Genomic DNA, 20,268 nt, shown 5'->3' with positions numbered 1-20,268 from the left:
GAATGACAAAATAAGATCATAAATCATGCTTTGAGCATGTTTAAACAAACAGCATGCCTACTTGTATGTTAGCTTGAATTTGTCCCATTTCAGTTTCTCTGGCGTCAGAGTGTAACGCTTGTTCCTGGAAAGGTGAAGCACGTGGGACCGGGCGTCTTTGCGGATCCCGATGATCAAAACTCCAGACATGTGAGCTTCTTCCTTGGACAAAAAAACCTCAGATTAGCCAAATGGCAAAGCCTATGACGCATTTGCGCCAATGTGCGTGACTCGTCTCCTGATACAGATTTAATAGTAGCATTCCTCTAATGGCTTTAATGGCCTGTTAACTAGAAACACATCTTGAAGGAATTAGTCAAATAGATTTGAATTTGAAATGTGCAAACAGACAGATGCGTTATTTAAATAGGTTGCATAACCCTTTGTAAGTATTGTGTGACTTGTCTTTCTCCCTGAAACCTGCTTTATGTCCAGTTTTAGGTGCTAGCACGAGAAAAATATAATCATTCCTTTGGGTATTCAATCTGAGAGCTGAGATCTGAGTGTTGACTAACTAAAGTGACAACTTTTATTTTTTTTAAATGAAGTATCAATGTCCATAATGATGTATTATGAAGCTTGCAGTGGCCTCATTAAAAGTACATCAGATTGTATACATAAGGTTGAAACTGTTATCCAATATCTCCACCACGTGTATTATATAATTCCACCGTTAATTACTACTCCCCTAGTTGCTAGAAAGAAAGTGTCAGGAATAAAACACAACGTGGCGTGCTGTTCTAGGAAAATAATCAATGATGGGGTGGTATGATGCTACTTGACATGAAGCAGAGCTACTGTTCCCACACTTGGAAGTTGATTATTTTCTTATAACGGCATCTCATGAAGGTTTTTATTCCTCTTATACCACAGCAATTTGTCAAATATTCCATCTGTCCATTTTCTGTACTGCTTATCCTGCAGAGGGTCGCGGGGGAACCTGGAGCCTATGCCAGGGGTGGGGGACACCCTGGACGAGGTACCAATCGATCACAGGGCTCAATCACATACACTACACGTTCACACACCCATCCATACATTACGGACAAATACCAATCAGCCATCAACACATTTCTTTGGACTGCGGGAGGAAACTGGAGTACCCAGAGAAAACCCCCAAAGCATGGGGAGAAGATGCAAACTCCACATGCACAGGGAGTAACACCATGGTTTTTTTTTTGTTTGTTTGTTTATAGTTTAGTTTAAATGTTCACGTCCATGAAACAAGTTAGTTCCTGCACTGCAAAATAATCACATCTTAGCAAGTGACAGCATGTTGAATAAATAAATATTTCTCATTATGCGAATATTATGTAACAAATATTAGCGTTATAGACCTTTCAGACTATTTCTAGACATATTTGCTAATTTTAGGCTTAAAACATTGGCAGATAATTTAGCTTCTTTCTCGAAATGAACGCTTAAAATAAGCAAGACTGCAGTATCTGCCAATAGAATAAGACAATTTCAAGCTTGAAATGAGTAATAAAAATCTACAAATACGTTTAATAATCGTATATTTGTTGAAAAACAATCTAACGGCGAGAAATATTACTTGAATTAGCATATATTGAAGATATTCACTGAGAAATCTTTTATCGTATCGTCACTTTCGTTATAGAAGTCGTTCACCGTGCTCGTTTTCTTTTCTCTGGCTTGAAGTTAGTGTGACAAAAATGCAGCTTGTCCTGTTACCGTGGAACTGCGAAGTGTAAACTAAGTCCTGGAGACTTGTTGGAAAACTCAGTTATAGCGTTACCACTGACCGTTACAAAGCACTGGCGAATTTTGTTGGTTTTAGTTCCCAACAATATAAACAAACTAGTAAAGTAATTTAATCCACCACAACCCTGACCAGGCAGTTACTAGGGATGGATGAATGAATGCTGTACATTCATGTACAAGGTGAAAAATCTCCCACAACTTTTTTCTTGTCCCCGTGTGGATCCCAGGCCTGATGTACACCTCTACAGTAGAGTTCAGCCAGATGCCCTGTGAACCTTTCTGAAAAGTTTCCTTTAAAATAAATAAATAAAAAGTAGTGTAGTGTGGAACAGCGTGGAATATTTGAGTTTGTATCTGCATCTGTTCTTTATGAACAATGTATTCATATTCGGTTACGGCAAATGCACACAGCATGAATGAATGTAGAATTTCTTAATCAATGTCCGATAAGTGTACATCTATGTGAATATGCCCTGAGAGCTGTTTATTCAGACACACTGTGCATGAAACAGCAGCTTCCTTGACTCTGCAACGTAGACATGGCGACCAAGCCGTGGTATTAAATGAAGATGAATTATGAAAGGTTGACTTTGTTCAAGCTATCCGACACTAGCCCTGCTACAATCTGCTGTAATGAAAGACATTCGTAAAAGGATATTGCTACAACTGATACATCTACTGCAGAGTTACTTCCTCTGCAGTTAGTGTGCATGTTTGTAATGGTGCTCTACACGTGGATCTTATGTAACTATCCGAGGATGACAGCTGAAAGTTTGGGTGGCTGTGTCATTTCACGAGCTGGCAAGCTTAACTTTGGAACAAGCAAGGGAAATAAAAATTTTTGATCACAGTGCTCTACTGGAGTCGTCCCCACTACGGCCTCTCACAGATGCACTAGACATTCCTTAAAAGGCAAATAATCATTTGGCATTAAACTTTTATTGAGGAGGTATAAAAGCAAACAACATTTTTTCTGATATTCTTCAGGATTTTATATATATATATATATATATATATATATATATATATATATATAATATATATATATATATCAAAGAAAGTGTGTAGAAAGTGAAGGAAATCTCCTTGATTTATTTTTGTGTGATCTTGAGATAAAGTTGTACATTGAGCAACTTTAAACTACTGCAGGAGTAACCTAATACTGAAAGTTCTCTACATTGGAACACACAAACACACATCACACATTATAGCAAGCCAGAAAGTGTCTGGGTTAAAAGTTTACAGACTTGGAATGAAACATCAAAACTCTTCCACATTTTCAACGTCTAGATGTCTAGAACAGTAATACAGGAACAATGTCTATATGTGTTGCAATGTGCAATGATGAACTTTCCATTGTGCTAATCCCCTGGTCAATATGACCCATCTGGATTTCTTGTAGAAACTGATAACAGCAGTTTATAGAGAAAGAGAGAAGACAGACGCCTTTTTTTTGGGGCCAGTGTGGGAGAGGAGACATTCCTGAGTGGAAACAGTCCCAAAACAGGCCATGTAGCCTGGCTTTATATCACATGCTTTTTCAGGCTTGTTGTTCTAAGCTGCACTCTTGGCAGACGCTTTCTCTTTTTTCCTAAAGAAAGTCAATGGAAAATGACATCTGAAGTCCAAGGCAAGCGTGGCAGTGTCGGACCCTCAAACGATGGCGGGCTTTAGAGGATCAGCTTGGATTGCAGCTTGATCACACAAAATGCCGTATGCTGTAGGTTTTTTTACGTATCATTCAGACTAGTAGCATTTATTCATGGACTGTACAGAGGAACATTTGGCAAAACCTTGAATGTCTAAATAATAACATAATAAGAACAGGCGACGTTTTTGTCCAGTTTCTGTGAGCCTGTGTCCAATGCTCTAAGATGATAGGAGTGGAAACCAGTGTGGTCTTCTGCTGTTGCAGACTCAAGGTTCATTGTCTTGTGCATTCTGAAATGCTTTTCCGCCCACCACGGTTGTAAAGAGTGATGATTTGAGTTACCGTAACCTGTCAGCTTGAACCAGTGTGGCCATTCTCCTTTGACCTGTCATCAAGTCATTTCTGCCCACAGAATTGCCGAACACTGGATGTTTTTTTGGGTTTTTTGCACCATTTTGTGTAAACTCTAACCAGCCCATCTGGCCCAAAAACAGGTCAAGTTGTTGACCTGTATCTGCCTGATTTTGTGCACTGTGCTGCTGCCACATGATCGGCCGATTGGATAATTGCATGAACGTACAGCTGTACAGGTGTTCCTAGTCAGGAACAGTCCGTACAGGTAGTTCGAGAGTGTATACATTTCAAAAAATATTTGGCTAAATACAATAAATGATTGATTCCAGGAAAGTGATCATATTTACATCATCCGATAACCTTTGGGGTTGTCATAGGAGTTACCTTATACCAAGTTATTGTTTGTCTAATTGTAGTAACCCGAGCTGACTGGCCTTGTATTGTCATTTCAAACACTTTTCACCACTTATCCGAAACAGCTTCGTTAGTTCTACGGTGGAAGTCGCCTTGACTTCTTATGAATTAATTTCAAATAACCACACTACGATAGGCTTCAGAACCCCATTACAGATGCAGGTTTTTACTTCTTCAGAAAGCATCCATTAAATGAATCTAGCCAACTTTAGAAAAAGGATTCTCAAACACCACCTGAAAAGCTTTTTTGTTTATGCAAGTCAAAACAGTCTATTAAAGCTGAGCAGACTCCTCATCGAAAGTAACAGAGTCTTGGCTTTCGCTGCTCAGACGAAGCCATGAACAGTGCAGCTACTTCACAGACCCTCCTGTCATAAAGTCTGCCAGGAACCACTAAACCTGAACCTGACATTACACTTGACTCGAGCAATGTTTACCGTCACAGTTCTCAAGCAAAATTGCTCAGCCTCAGCATCTGCAAAAGTCTTTCCATATGGACCTGACACTTTTCACTTTTTTTTTCCCCCAATTTGTTGGGTTTAGGCTAGTTCATTGCAAAATCAAAAAGGTTCAGTTAACATGGTTTCTAATCGAGTCTAGCTGGACTGAGGGAAGGAAAAAGTTATTCTTGCAGCATTTAAATGATAAGATGTAACTGAGAGTTCAACAATATGTACCTGTACCTATAACTTTAGTGAATTATTTTGCAATTGTTCATAACACATTAGATGCAGCAGTGATACTGTAGCCCAGGGGTGTCTAATCTTATCCGGTGAGGTTTTCCTTCCAACCAAGCAGGAGCCACACCTGATTCCACCTGTTTAATCAGTTGATCTTGTAATAGACTCAGGTTTGGCTTCTGCTTGGTTGGAATGAAAACCTGAACTCACACCGGCCCTTTCCGGATAAGATTGGACACCCCTGCTGTAGTGGTTAAGGATCTGTGATCCAAATCCCAAAAACTTCACATACCACTATTGGGACCTGTAACTTTCGATTGTCAGCTATATCTAAGCTACGTTGGATAAAAATGATCAGCCAAATGTTTAAGGTAAATGCTCATGCTATATCATAGCCTTTCAGGTTTATGCAATAAATTATGACAGTTGCACAATTAGATGAAGTTATACACTTTGTTAGTACAAATTTTTCCTGCTTCATCGTCTAAAAAATGACAGGAAACACTATGTATCGGTGTCATCATGTGTATTCATGTCTGTCACATTTTCAATTTGGTGAACTGACACCTAGTAACTTTGACAATCTCAGTATTGTCCTTTAAAATAATTTTTTTTTGTTAATCCCTTCAACTCTTAGGATCGCTTAATGGGCCAAGATGTGCATTCCCATCCTCGGTTAACGACATACCTATCCTGTTAGTGAATTATATGGTTTAAGATGAATAATTGGGTAATATCCTGACCTTTTGGTTGTTTTGCTTAGTGATTATGGTTTGGAATAAAACTGCCCACCAAAAACTACACATCCCAGTGTTGAATGAACACAGCATTTACATGAGTCAGGCTGAATCTGAATGTCATGAGAGAATGTCTTATGTTAACCCTTAGCAATGGTTGACAGTAATGAAAAGAATCATATGGTTTCAACTATGGAGCCTTTGGAAATGAATGAAAGATTTCTATCCTGATGGGAGTGGTCTCTAGCAGGATGACTCCACCCCCATCCACAGGACATGAGGGCTCACTGAGTGGGTTGATGAGGATGACAGTTATGTAAATCACATGCTATGGCCGTCAGACTCACCAGATTTCAACCCAATTAAACACCTATGGCAGATATTGAACTGCCGTGTTAAACAGCACTCTCTACCAGCATCATTAAAACACCAGTTGAGGGAATACATTTTGAAAGAATGGTGGTCAGCATTGTCCAGTACAGTTCCAGAGACTTGTACAAGCTATGCCAAGTTACACTGAAGCTGTTCTGGTGTCGTGTGGTAGCCCAACACCTTACCAAGAGACTTTATGGTTTGTACAGGATTGCACTGAAGTCAATCTTTATCCTAAGAACCATAAAGCGTTCTTCTGTTTGTCTCTACAACAGAGACTTTCACTTTCAGAAAAAGGTTTGAAAAAGTGTTTTAGGAAGCTAACCACCATAAACACATTGTAGAGTGTAATGCATTATTTTAAAGGAATAAACTCCTATACAAATCTTGAACTTTGGAGGTCCATGCAATGAATGTTAAGATTTAAACATCTTACTTTTTTTTAACATCCACTTGCTTTGCTAGCTTCAGAAAAAATGATTGCTGCCCTTATTCATCATCCCTATAGTCCACCTCGTTTTAGAATGATCTCAGTAAGGGGGTACAGCCTTTAGCGTTATAGCACCCACATTTTGAAATTCACTTCCTCATAGTCTCTGTGATATGTATACTCCTGCTTATGTTTCTTATATCCTTGGAATTTGTTCTGTTATGTGGTCCATCTTGTCATTGAGTCTTCTATTTTGTCCCTTATTTGTCGTTATTCTATTGTATCTATTCTGAATCATGTTTGTTACATTTTATTTAATTATATTCTACATATTGTGCACCTATTATTTCAGATTTCTGTCAAGGAAAAATCTTAGTAGTAGCAGTAGAATTTGGCACATTCCACTCCACATATTTCACATTTTTATATATTTTTCCTCATCGTGTATGCATATTCTATATCTTGCCATTGTACCACTTTCATATTGTTCATATCTTTTAGACTGTACATATTCATAATCAGATCTGTGTATACAAATATCATTACTGTGCCATATTATTTATTGATTACTTGACTATTATTGCATCTGGTTGTAGTATTAGTAGTAGTGGTGGTGGTAGTAATAATAGTGGTGGTGGTAGTAGTAGTAGTAGTGATGGTGGTAGTGGTAGTAGTAATACTAGTAGTGGTGGTGGTGGTAGTAGTAATAGTAGTAGTGATGGTGGTGGTAGGAGTAGTAATAGTAGTGGAAGTAGTAGTGGTAGTAGTGATGGTGGTGGTGGTAGTAGTAATAGTAGTGGAAGTAGTAGTGATGGTGGTGGTGGTGGTAGTAGTAATAGTTGTGGTAGTAGTGATGGTGGTGGTGGTAGTAGTAATAGTAGTGGTAGTAGTAATACTAGTAGTGGTGGTGGTGGAGGTAGTAGTAATAGTAGTAGTGATGGTGGTGGTAGGAGTAGTAATAGTAGTGGAAGTAGTAGTGATGGTGGTGGTGGTAGTAGTGGTGGTGGTGGTAGTAATAGTAGTGGTAGTAGTGATGGTGGTAGTAGTAATAGTAGTAGTGGTAGTAGTAGTAGTGGTGGTGGTGGTGGTAGTAGTAATAGTAGTAGTGATGGTGGTGGTGGTAGTAGTAATAGTAGTGGTAGTAGTGATGGTGGTGGTGGTGGTAGTAGTAATAGTAGTGGTAGTAGTGATGGTGGTGGTGGTAGTAGTAATAGTAGTGGTAGTAGTAATACTAGTAGTGGTGGTGGTGGAGGTAGTAGTAATAGTAGTAGTGATGGTGGTGGTAGGAGTAGTAATAGTAGTGGAAGTAGTAGTGATGGTGGTGGTGGTAGTAGTAATGGTAGTAGTGGTGGTGGTGGTAGTAATAGTAGTGGTAGTAGTGATGGTGGTAGTAGTAATAGTAGTGGTAGTAGTAGTAGTGGTGGTGGTGGTGGTAGTAGTAATAGTAGTAGTGATGGTGGTGGTAGGAGTAGTAGTAGTAGTGATGGTGGTGGTGGTGGTAGTAGTAATAGTAGTAGTGATGGTGGTGGTAGGAGTAGTAGTAGTAGTGATGGTGGTGGTGGTAGTAGTAATGGTAGTAGTGATGGTGGTGGTGGTGGTAGTAATAGTAGTGGTAGTAGTGATGGTGGTAGTAGTAATAGTAGCAGTGGTAGTAGTAGTAGTAATAGTAGTGGTTGTGGTAGTAGTACTATTCCATTCTACACTGAAAAAAATGTAAATATGTGGTAAATCAGATTTAAGGGAACATATTGGGTATAGTTTACATAAAATATATTTTCTCATCAAAACGTGATTTCATTTCTTATAAAATTGTTTAAGCAAGTTTCTAATTACTAGATCAAATTATGTAGCGTGAGCATGATCAATTCACACAGAATAAACATAAACCAATTATAAGTGCAGCGGTAAAGGGGCTGGTTGTACAACTCCAGTGACCAGGGTTCGAGTCTCAGCTCAGGTGTGAGAGGGGTGTCTGATTATTTTTATTTTTTTTATTTTTTCAGGCTTTTGAAAATACATTATAAAAATATGTTGGATGTAAGAAAACAAATCGTATTCATGTAACTCAATTCAATCACGTGGACATTTCTATGATTTTCAAACCATTCCATTAATAATGCTATTTTATTTTATGCACAGAGTAGCTTCCTGACCCATGTAGTGTCTAGAGAATAATACACTACAGATGACTTACACACAGCTTTCAATGCGAGAAAGAGGTTTTTAATGTGAAGTGCCGCATTGAAGCGCGAAAAACCAAACTCACACACACCTTACCTCAAACGTCCAGGCAGGAAAAGCTGCGGCTTGCTGCATGGTCGCTAAAAACACGCCGAGCAGCCCGAGAGCCACAGCCAGAGCCAAGTCTTCCTTTCCCCGCACCATGTCTCCGTCCAAAAGTGTACCCGCAAACAGCACGTGCTCGAGTCCTCCACCATCTATTCCTCTTTAACGCCTCGGCTTTCCATCTGACCTGCAAGTTATTTGTCCGACGTCCTGCTGGAGTGCTGAAGTGTTCAGAGCTTCTCCTCTCCTCCGTGCTCCAAACTGTGGAGCTGCACTTTTCCCTTTTTTTTCCCCCTCGGACTCTTCAGCACACCTCCGCGGTCTCACATTACTCCAACTGAGATCAGAAGTATTTGGGAAGGAAAGCAGCTGTAGACTGTCTATAGTATGCTGTAAGTCCAGCCAGGCAGAGATGACAGTTTTATCAAGACTTCAGCCTGCAGTTTATGCTGTTTTAATTTATATCATACTGTGCTCTCAGAAACAAAATACTAATAATATATGGATATACATATATAGATATAGATACAACTTTGTTATTGTTATTTGCATCTACCAGGACTGCAAATAGTAGCATTGTGCAAATTAACAAAGTGCAGGTTGAATATGTACATGTGTATAAGGCTATGGGCAGTACAACAGTATGATTGGTATATACACTACAGTCATGTAAAAATAAATAAATAAATAAAATAAGTACGCCCCATGGAAATTGCTGGGTTTTTTTTTGTTTTGTTTTTTAAACATATTTGGACAAGCAAACATTTGTTCATGTTTGAAACAGTGCCTATTAATGAAGTGGATATACTTGAACAAAACCACAAGGAAAATTAGCTTTTTCAATCATTTATTCAACAGAAATATCAATGTGATGTGATAGTCTTGGAGGCGTTTTGCATAATTGTCCACCAGGCTTGCTGGAATGTTTGACCACTCTTCTATGCAATATTCTTTCTTTCAGTTGCAAGATGTTTGAGGGTTTTTTTTTTTTGCATGACCTGCCCATTTCAAATCCCCCCACAACATTTCAGTGTTCAAATCCAGGCTTTGACTAGGTCGTTCAATAAGCCTCCATTTCTTCTTTTTGAGACATTCCTGGATGGATTTGCTAGTGTGCTTAGGATCATTATCCACTTTCATTTCAACTTTTGGACAGATGACCTCACATTATCTTCAAGCACTCTTTGATATGATGCAGAATTCATAGTTGAAGCAATGAATGCAAGCTGTCCAGTCCCTGAAGCAGCGAAGCAACCCCAAACCATAACATTTCCACCACCGTGCTTCACAGTTGGTATGAGGTGCTTCTCCTGAAAAGCCGTCTTTGGTCTGCGCCAAACATGTCTGTTGTTACTGTGGCCAAACAACTCTATCTTTGATTCTTCATGATTTTTTCTGGTACACCTCCCGTGCAGGTCAAATTTGTGAAATCTCTTTCTGATTGTAGAAGCATGCACTTTAACACCAACAGCTGAAAGACTTACTAGCAGATCCTGTGATGACATTTTGGGGTTCTTGGAGACTTCATTTTTCATTGGACGGTCTGCTCTTTGGCTGAATTTGCTGGAACGGCCAGTCCTGGACAAATTGGCAGTCGTTTGAAATCTGCGGCATTTGTAGATTATTTTCCTTACAGTGGAATGATGTATTTCACATAATTTGGAGATCTTTTTAAATCTCTTACCAGACTCATAGGCATCCACAACCTTTTTTCTAAAGACCTTACAGAACTCTTTAGATCTTGGCATGATAACACCACACACCTCAATAGCAAAGGGAACACCAGACACTAGATATGAGAGGGATCTAAATAAAACAGGTTCCACCTGCACCCTCTAAGCAGGTTCTTTTCACTGGCACCCAATCCTGAACTCTTGATTCTAATTTTATGGATTTGAAGGTGTGAATGTAGGGGTGTACTTAATTTTTCAATGTGACTGATCTGTTTTGTGTTAATTTCAATTATGAAAATTACTACAAAATGTAAATTTATGTGTCATTTGATAGTGTATCACCTTTATTAATAGCCATTGTTTCAAAGAGGATCAAATGTTTGCTTGTCCAAATATGTAAAAAAAAAAAAAAAAAAAAAAAGCCATCAATTTCCATGCGCTGTACTTATTTGGTTCACATGATTGTATGTGATAATATAAAACCTCTGATAGGTATAAAGAAATATATAATATACTCAGCAAAAAAAAAGAAAAGTTCTCTCACATTCAACTGCTTTTATTTCCAGCAGATTTCTTAACGTGTAAATATTTGCATTAACATAAAAACAATCAAGAACTGAGACATAAACTGAACAAGTTTCACAGACATTTGACGAACGGAAATGGAATAATGAGTCCCTGAACAAAAAGAATATAAAAAGTAACAGTCAGTATCTGGTATTACAGTACTATGGTGCATATCATCCTCATGGACTGCACTAGATTTGTCAGTTCTTGCTGTGAGATGTTACTTCACTCTTCCACCAAGGCATTTGCAAGTTCTCGATTACGTCTGGGGGGGACACGTGGTTACATGTCATTTTCCACTGCAAGGACGATCAGCTGACCTTCCTGTCTCCCTGTAGCAGTGTCTTAGGCGTCTTACATTACAGACACTGCAGTTTATTGCTCTGAACACATCTGTAGTCCTCATGCCTCCCTGCAGCAGGCCTGTGGCATGTTCACACAGGTGAGCAGGAACCCTAGGCATCTTTCTCCTGGTGTTTTTCAGAGTCAGTAGAAAGGTCTCTTTAGTGTCCTAAGTTATTGTAACTGTGATCTTAATTGCCTACCGCTTGTAAACTGTTAGTGTCTTAAGGATTGTTTATGGTTCATTGAACAAGCATGAAAACCCTTTCCAATAAAGATCTGTAAAGCTCATTTGAGTTTTACAAAATTATCTTTAAAATACAATCTCCTGAAAAAGGGATGGTTCTTTTTTTGCTGAGTATATATGCAAGTATGCTCATAAATATGTATAAGAGATAAGTACATTGTATATATAACAGTACCCAGATTATATATACAGATAGTATACAGATATATAAAGTTAACCTAGAATATATATATATATATATATATATATATATATATATATATATATATATATATATATATATATATATATATATATAGCAAACCAGTGACGACATTTCCCATCCTGCACTGCGGCCTACAAACATGGGCGCCATGGACCACAATTCCCAGAACACTCATCTTCATTCTAATAATGGACACCTGCATCCAGTTCACAGCACAATCATAACCTCAGTTTAAAAGGACCTTCTCTGCATTCACTCTTCTGTCTCTGTCGTTACCAAGCCTTGATACCATGTTTGTTTATTCTGGTTTTGATTTTATTCTCATTTATGACCTTGTCTCTTTGCCTTGCCTAGTTTGGACTGTTGACCTGTTTGATTGGCCCTTGCCTGCCTATGTACCTTGATTTCTGCCTGATCCTTTGGACTATTGTATTAAACCACCTAACCTGCACTTGCTGCCGTCTCAGCCTCCAATACATGACAATATACAATAAATCTACAATTATATAGACATAAAACAGATAATCTGTCTTGTGGAACTATTACAAATAATCTGTTTATTGTAGCACTGAAATGCTTGCTAACTATTGGCCCTGGTTAACATATTTTAGACATGACTGAGGGGAGTTGAATTTGGCTTTAAAATGTGCCCTCATCACTCACAGTTGATTGTAATACTGGCGATGGCACAACATATTTGTTATTGCACCTGAAAAATTACCATTAGACAGTCCCTCCAGGATTTTATGGTCACAGGAATTAACGAAAATCAAGCAAACTCCGTAATATTCGGAGGAGCTTGCAATTTTTCAAAATTAACACAGATTTTCCGCAGATTTGGGTCAAGACGCATAATGTGGCATCATCCCAATGCACATTCAGTCAAAGCCCCCTTTGATTCATGTGCGTCGAACATGAGCACAGCTAAAATGTCTCATTTACCAACAAACATCACTGTGAGAGACCGTGCAAAACAATGTTATGCAATTGCAGTTTCGTCAATTCGAGTAGTTTTCCGCAAAAAAAGCACAAAAAACTTTGCAAGGTGCATCGCAAATTTTGAAAAAAGCAGCAAAATCAAGCATTTTTGTCCGCAACAATCACAAAAAAAATTAACTCGTTTCTTCATTGGTGGTGATTGTCTGAGATGCTGTAGTTCTGAACATAGCTGTTGGTAACTGACATTTCTTCCACGTAAGAGGTGAAAAGTCAACAGGCTCCTGTTGTCATAGTAACATGCTAGCAACCTATTGTGTGTTCGCCTAGCACTTCTTATTTTAAACGCAACTAACCTTTTCCATTTTGATTACATCAACAATCCGAAAACGTGCCACTTCTTCTTTTTTTTGTTTTCTGACATATATTAGTTACTTAATTTAGTTATGTAAATTGCAATTTCTGTTTTTTCCACACCACAACTGCCTGATATATTAATTCGTGACCCCCCAATAATAGTAAATTGTGCTTTTTGCATATTGATTTTATAAATCTCTGGGCCCCCTGGTGGTGGAACCTTAAGTGACCTCTTACAGATATAGCAAGAAAAAAATAAAAAAAAAATTCTAAGGTACATAAATAGACTGTATTTTTTTTTTTTGAGTAAAGGTATAAAAATGTATGCTTCAGGGGACCATAACAGTGACAAGGAAAGTTACAGTCTAATATATTTTTTCCTTAGAGTTTAAAATCGCAAATACTGGTACCCTTAGCTTATCAGTTGTCTTGTGTAATCTTTCCGAAGTCCATTTGTTTTGAGTCTAGAAAATCTGGGGTGGGTTATTTGGCAAAAATATTATAAAACATGATATGTTTAACAAATGTCAGGAAGATGTAGACTACAATTACACAAAAGAGGGTAATAAACTGCACCTTTCCTTATCAAGGTTGTGGTACATTCAAATGTACACCTTTTGTATGTTTAGTATGCATCTTTTACATAAAAGCAACACAGGGGACATAGCAAAAGGGAAAAGACAAAGAGGCAATACAAAAAAGTGTTATCACTTATGTTGTTTCAGCTATAAAGAGATGTCATCTCAATAACCCAGCATGCATTGTTAGGGAAAAACAAAAAAAAAGTTCTCTGTCCTGAATTTTCAGCTTTCCCAAGGTGTAAAATTTGACTGACTTACAAAGAACTAAGACTGAAGACTCCTTCATTATATGTTAAATAAACATCTTAAAGGACCCTTACCATATGGACAATCACATGCTTTTATTTGTTAAATAACTTTGAGGTTTTTAAAATGAATTTAATTATGATCAGTATTAGATTCTGGTGATTACACATCCCTATATTACTTTAGAAACATTACTGTATTAAAACAAGAGGAATTGACATAAATGATGTCTTAAAGTCACTAATATCTGACCTGCTTGTAATTAATATAATCAGACTCAAGAATTCAACAGCGTTGTGTTGTAAGTGATGTTAGTTATCTGATATTTTAATAAAAGTAAAACAGTAGGCTACACTGGGCTTCTGTGCATTCATTTAAACCAGTAGAAAACAAGATATGGGTTGTTGTTGTTTTGTTTATTTTATTTTTTTTTTTGGGGGGGGGGGGGGGGGGGGGGGGGATTGGGTTAGAATTTACCACCTGTGGATACAAATGCAATTATTTGTGTCTGCTTAGTGTTTGCTTAGCAGCCATGCTTGTTTTGCGCTTTGCTATGATAGGGTTGGGTCATGTTAAGTGCGTAGACAGCACTACTGGCCATAACAGGACTGAACATTTGTGGAATATTAAGTAATAAGTAAGTAAATATTAAGTATAAAATGAATAATTCATATTATTTCTTGAGAAAAGCTAGGTGAGTAAGCCTTGACACTGCGGCCGACTGCTCCATCACAGTCACCAGTTCTCAATCCAATGAAACGCAGATGAGAGATTTTTGGAGTAGTGATAGACAGTGCTCTCCACCACCATCAAAACACCAACTGAGGGAATTCTGATCGCATGTTGTGGCTCAGCATCTTACTAAAACACTTTATGTTACTTTGTCTTTAATGTGTCACCATTTGTATATCGTCCATAGTCTGTAGGAATAACATGGTCACTGGCCTTTCCTAGAGATATTACTAAAGATATTTCACTCAATCAGATATATCAATAGGAGCAGCACAGTGGTGCAGTGGGTAGCGTTTCCACCTCACAGGCTGTTAGCTCACATTAGTGTTTGTGTGGCGTTTCATATGTTCTCCCCATGTCTGGGTTGGCTTCCTCCAGATTCTCTAAAAACATAATGGCAGCTGGATTGGCTGTACCAATTTGCCCCTGTTTGTCAGTGTAGGTAGAAGTGTATGGTTCCCTGTGAGGAACTGGTGTCCCATCCAGGATGTATTCCTGTCTTGTGCCCAGTGTTCTCTGAATTCAGGATGAAGCACTTAATGAAAATCAATGAATGTACGTATAACAATATAACCTGTGTTAATAACAGTATAATTGCCTAATATTGTGGAACACAAACATTATGTAACAGAAGACATACTGATCCTAAATAAACAACAACATCAAAAAACTAAATTATATGTCTGAGCATGAACTGCAGGTGATGTCAACATCACAACCATGCACAAATTCATCTTGTATTTTTCCACACATTCATAAGGGCATGAGTCATTGTTTGTACGGCATTTGGCAGACGCCCTTATCCAGACTTACATTTATCTCACGTAATAGAACTAAGCAGTTGAGGGTTAAGGGCCTTGAACAAGGGTCCAGTAGTGGCAGTTTGGCAGTGTTGGGATTTGAACTCAAAATGTTCTTACATAAGTCCAACAGTTTAACTACTGAGCTGACCAGAGTCATAACTTTCTTCCCTAAGCACTCAGTGTCTGAGACTGTATAAGGCAGTGGTTCTCAAAGTGGGGCGCATGAAACGTAGCCAGGGAGTCTGTGGTATATATTTTTAAAGTGTTAAGTTAAAGTAGTGTAACTCACAACCTACCATTATGAAAATATTTATTAGTCTAATTGACTGTTCCCTTAAACTGAATAGGTTTAATCCAAAGCCTCCAAACTCACAAACATGTCAGCCTATAAATAATATCAGGTTAGAAAGTTCTGGAATAAAACGTTCTATGGCTCCAGTGAATAACCAATTAAATAATGAGCCTAACTGAAGATTTGGCTTTGGTTAATAAAAATAATAAAACAATTTGTGCCGAACGCGTCGGTCCGTGGGATTGATTTATTTATTTGCTTGAAAAAAGAAAAAGAAAAAAGTTTGAGAAGCCTGTGCGGACCTTATGAAACGTCTTTTTGTTTCCGGCCGGACCGAACATAGTGTTGTACATTAGGAGGGTTGGACGAAATGGCGTCCTTGTGCTGTGTGGTGTTAGCAGTGAGGTATTTAGCTGAACCGCTAAGCTAAATACTATTAAAATTGACACGTAGCCTGTGAGTGTGGAAGCGGGTTAGGGTTTGAGCGCCGTGCATTGCGCTGGAGAAAATCACAGAAGAATGTGTCGACAGTGTATGAAGTAGCGTTTTATCTTCTCAAAGCGGGACAGAGAAAACAGGTGAGAAATGCTTCCTAGTTCTGAACTTCAAATGCGCAGGAGTGTCTCCTAATCCTCTGTAATCTCAGCCTGGCTAGCCGTTATTAGCCTCTAGCGAATTTAACGGATTAATAATTAGCTGTAATAAACTTTGAATTGTTTAAAAAGAGGTCGTGGTGGTTAGGGTGAAAGTAGTTTTATAAGGACAAATGGGGATTTATTATCTGCTCACTTCTGCTATAGTAATTAGCTACCTTGCTAACTAATCCACTACTTGACCTCGGCTAAACTACGTGTCTGTATGTGTGATGATGATGATGATGATGATGATGTGCTTCATCAGTGCCCTTTACTCAGCTACCGACATCTATATTTAAAGGTCTCTCTGATGGTCCTATTGTCATGTATGTCATGTCTTCTGTATGTTTTCTTCTATAAGTACAAAGCTGTTTTTCCCTCCTCATTCTGATCTCTGAATACAGTCATTGTCCTCATTTTCATATCTGTGCATGTGCCAGGTACACGGGGTAGTGATGGCAGCTGGCCAGAAGAAAACCAGCGCCGAGACGTACTTGCTGTCCGGCTCCAACGGCCTGAACGGATCAAAAGCACAAGGAGTGACTCTAACGGAGCAAAACTGCAATGGCAAGAATTCCCGGCTGGCCAAGATGGCCTCGAACTTGCAGAAGAAGTGCGCGGCGTACGTGCTGGCCCTGCGGCCGTGGAGCTTCAGCGCCTCTCTGACGCCTGTGGCTTTAGGAAGCGCACTGGCCTACAAACTGGAGGGCTCTGTGGACCTTGTCATACTTCTGGTGTGCGCCGTGGCCGTTCTGGTGGTGCACGGTGCCGGGAATCTCGTGAACACTTATTACGATTTCTCCAAGGGAATCGATCACAAGAAGAGCGATGACCGGACTCTGGTGGATCGGATCCTGGAACCGCAAGACGTGGTGATGTTCGGCGCCGTGCTTTACTCGGTGGGATGTCTCTGCGCCACGTTGTTGTATTTCCTCTCTACGCTGCGGCTCGAGCATCTGGCGCTCATCTATTTCGGAGGGCTGTCGAGCTCCTTTTTGTACACTGGAGGTAAACGTGGCTCAAAAGTGCACTGGTTTTTCAGAGAAGTCGTATATTTGGTCATTCCAAAGATTTGGGTGTTCAGCAGTATTCCTATACCAGGCCCTCTAGGATTTTGCGATCGCAGAACTTGACACGAAATCAAGGGAACTCCGCAATATGCGGAGGAGCTTACGTTTTTATTTTTAAATTTTTTTTTTTTTTTTTTTAGAAATTACTGCAGATTTGGGCCAAAACGCAGGTGTCATGTGAACTCCTCACAATGCGCGTTCGGTCAAAGCCCTCTTCAGTTCATGTGCGTCGTACATGTGTACAGCTAAAAAGGTCTCATTTCCCTACAAACATCACCGCTAAAGACCGTGCAAAAAATTTTGTACAATTGCAATTCCGCCAATTCATGTGGTTTTCCCGCAAAAAATGCTGCAAATTTAGAAAGAAGCCGCAGCATGTGCTTGGTCAATTAATTCAAACCTCTCTTTGCTCCTACTGCAAGCTGAGACAGTAGAGTGGTTGCACTGTTCTATCTCTTCTGGCTAATCTACTTTAATATGTTGTCTATAATTCTACTTAAATCTAAGCTAAAATACTGTTGTGAAAATTTCTTGTATTTAGGTTTAGAATTGATTATTTTAACGACACGAAAATCAGCAAAATAAACGATCTTGAGCGAGCCAGTTTACCGAAGCCAGCCTGACTCCCGACTCTTTCCCCCAGCTCAGCTGCTGCTGCTGAATTGTAACGTGAACTCGGAGCTCTGAAACGCTGCGGCTCTTCCACATCAATATTTTTCCTCCACAGTCATCTTCAGTCACATCAGCAGCTACTGTGCCTGCTAACCCTGAGAGGTGGAGAAGGAAGAAAACATGTATTAGAATTATACAGCTCTGATATTCAGGGTGAAACAAAAAAATCACATTCATAGATCAGGGATTCTCAAACTCTTCGCAGCCAGAGACACATTTAAGTGTAAAATAGATAAGACCATCAGAAATAATACAAGCTACCTGAAATTAATAGCCTTGACCTAAAATGTACACATTATTATTCCATACGCATGCTACGGGTTGTTTTTATGTGAATTTACACAGACGAACCAGTTCAGAAGTTTACATACGCTCGAGTCTTAATACTGTGTGTCGTTACCTAGATAATCAACGACGTTGATGGTTTTATGTTCTTTCAACTTTCCAACAGTGAATATATGAATTTCAGCTCCATCTTTTCACACTGAGGGACACAACTATTACAAAAGGTGCAAACATTCGCTGATGCTCAAGAAGGCAATACAATGCATTAAGAGCCGGAGGGGGGGGTAAACTTTTGAACAGTTGATCATCCAGGTAAACGACACACAGTATTAAGAAACAAGCATATGTAAACTTCTGAACAGGTTCATTTGTGTAAATTCAGTTATTATTGTGAGTAGATGTAAACATGCTATGTGAAATAGTTTATTCAGGGCAGTACTAAATAAAAAAAAAAATTTTATGATCCCTCTTAGTTTTAAAAATAAAAGTGTTCCTGCATCATAGAGAGGATGTTGTTTCAAGTACACATTTGTTGCCTTTTATGTTCATCCTGACTTGCTAGCCTTTGTATATTTATATTAATAATGAATTGTCATGTTCTGGACTCTGTGCTGTTGCGCAGGAATCGGTCTGAAGTACGTGGCACTGGGGGACGTGGTGATCCTGATCACGTTCGGCCCGCTGGCTGTGTTGTTTGCACATGCAGTGCAGGTGGGTCACCTGTCTGTGCTGCCGCTGGTGTATGCCGTGCCGCTGGCCTTGCACGCCGAGGCCATTCTTCACAGCAACAATACGCGCGACATGCAGTCGGATCGCAGCGTCGGCATCGTCACGCTCGCCATCCTGGCCGGCCCGACGCTCTCGTACATCCTCTACAATGTGCTGCTATTCGCTCCCTACGCGGTGTTCTGTGTGCTGGCCACGCGCTACACCATCAGCATGGCGCTGCCGCTGCTCACACTGCCCATGGCCTTCCCGCTGGAGCGCCAGTTCCGGAGTCAGCACTACACCAAGATCCCACAGAAAACAGCCAAGCTCAACCTTCTCGTGGGACTCTTCTACGTCTTCGGGATCATTCTCTCACCGGCGGGGAGCCTGCCACTGTTATAAAAGAGAGCGCCCTTTCTTATTTTCTCATTTTAATGCTACAAAAGAAATTGACTTCATACCTTGTCACCGTTTCTTTTTAATTTTGGCCGTTTTTTTTCCCAGAGTACTGGACTTATTACTTACTGGATTATTATTATTATTATTATTATTATTATTATTTATAGCAATTTTTTTTTCATCAGTGGAAGTCCAAAATCTTTCAAAACGCACTCAAGCTTGCCATCTTTTGGATCACTTTACACCACCTGGGAGAAAAGTGAAAAGAAATACACTGCGTTTTTTTTTCTTTCCTGTTTTTTGTTGTACAAATTGTAATTGCGCCATTTTTTTTCTTCTTCTATAGTTTAGTTATTCCTCCATTTTAATTTGCTGCTTAACTTATGCTTCAGGGCTAACAAACGCTTTGCAGAGGTAACGACGCTAGCTGGAAAAATCAGTATTCTTTGAAACAGCGTGTGAGCAAAGTGTTTCTGCTCAGTTGCAGAGCTTTTGTTAAATTTTAGTTACACACACCTGGAGAAACAGTTTATTTTCAGGAGTTTGGGGCGTATTAGTGATTATTACTAAATTGACAGTTGTCTAAATCCACTCGGTTACACACTGTGTAGGAATAAACAGTGCCAGATTGTATTGTGTTTTAACGCGTCAGGACATTGACTGGCTTGTCACATGTTAAAGGCAGTCTGAAACCAAACTGAAGTCTTCTTTCTTTCAAGAAGGGAGAATAAAAATGTGATTTCTGTACATCTCGTTTAAATAACTGTCTTTGATAAAGATTTGAACAGCATCGGGTCTTTAAAAAAAAAATAAACGATACTTTACAGTAA

At 39.2% G+C, this 20,268-nt stretch overlaps 2 protein-coding genes across 4 annotated transcripts in view; one reads left to right on the top strand and one right to left on the bottom strand.

The window, feature by feature from the left end:
- The window catches only part of mmp23ba (matrix metallopeptidase 23ba), an 18,748-nt gene extending 9,710 nt beyond the window's left edge, over positions 1–9,038 (bottom strand). Inside the window, exons 1-2 of one of the 2 annotated variants that reach the window (XM_017467645.3) lie at positions 8,680–9,038; positions 62–201 (exon numbers count right to left, since the gene is read on the bottom strand). In XM_017467645.3, coding sequence (XP_017323134.1) covers positions 62–201; positions 8,680–8,787 — 248 coding nt within the window. In that variant the 5' untranslated portion in view covers positions 8,788–9,038. The remainder of the gene's footprint in view (positions 1–61; positions 202–8,679) is intronic. The other variant, XM_017467646.3, reaches the window with a different exon arrangement.
- ubiad1 (UbiA prenyltransferase domain containing 1) overlaps positions 1–20,268 on the top strand; it is a 24,615-nt gene extending 4,347 nt beyond the window's left edge. The window contains exons 1-3 of one of the 2 annotated variants that reach the window (XM_017467649.3): positions 16,002–16,247; positions 16,745–17,312; positions 18,954–20,268. In XM_017467649.3, the coding sequence (XP_017323138.1) occupies positions 16,760–17,312; positions 18,954–19,441 (1,041 nt within the window). In that variant the 5' untranslated portion in view covers positions 16,002–16,247; positions 16,745–16,759 and the 3' untranslated portion in view covers positions 19,442–20,268. Of the gene's footprint in view, positions 1–16,001; positions 16,248–16,744; positions 17,313–18,953 lie in introns of those variants that run through there. The other variant, XM_017467647.3, reaches the window with a different exon arrangement.

This window comes from Ictalurus punctatus, chromosome 5 (assembly GCF_001660625.3).
Source record: "Ictalurus punctatus breed USDA103 chromosome 5, Coco_2.0, whole genome shotgun sequence".
NCBI classification, from domain to species: domain Eukaryota; kingdom Metazoa; phylum Chordata; class Actinopteri; order Siluriformes; family Ictaluridae; genus Ictalurus; species Ictalurus punctatus.
The sequence above is the reverse complement of the archived record's forward strand: the minus strand, read 5'-3'. Positions and strand labels throughout refer to the sequence as shown.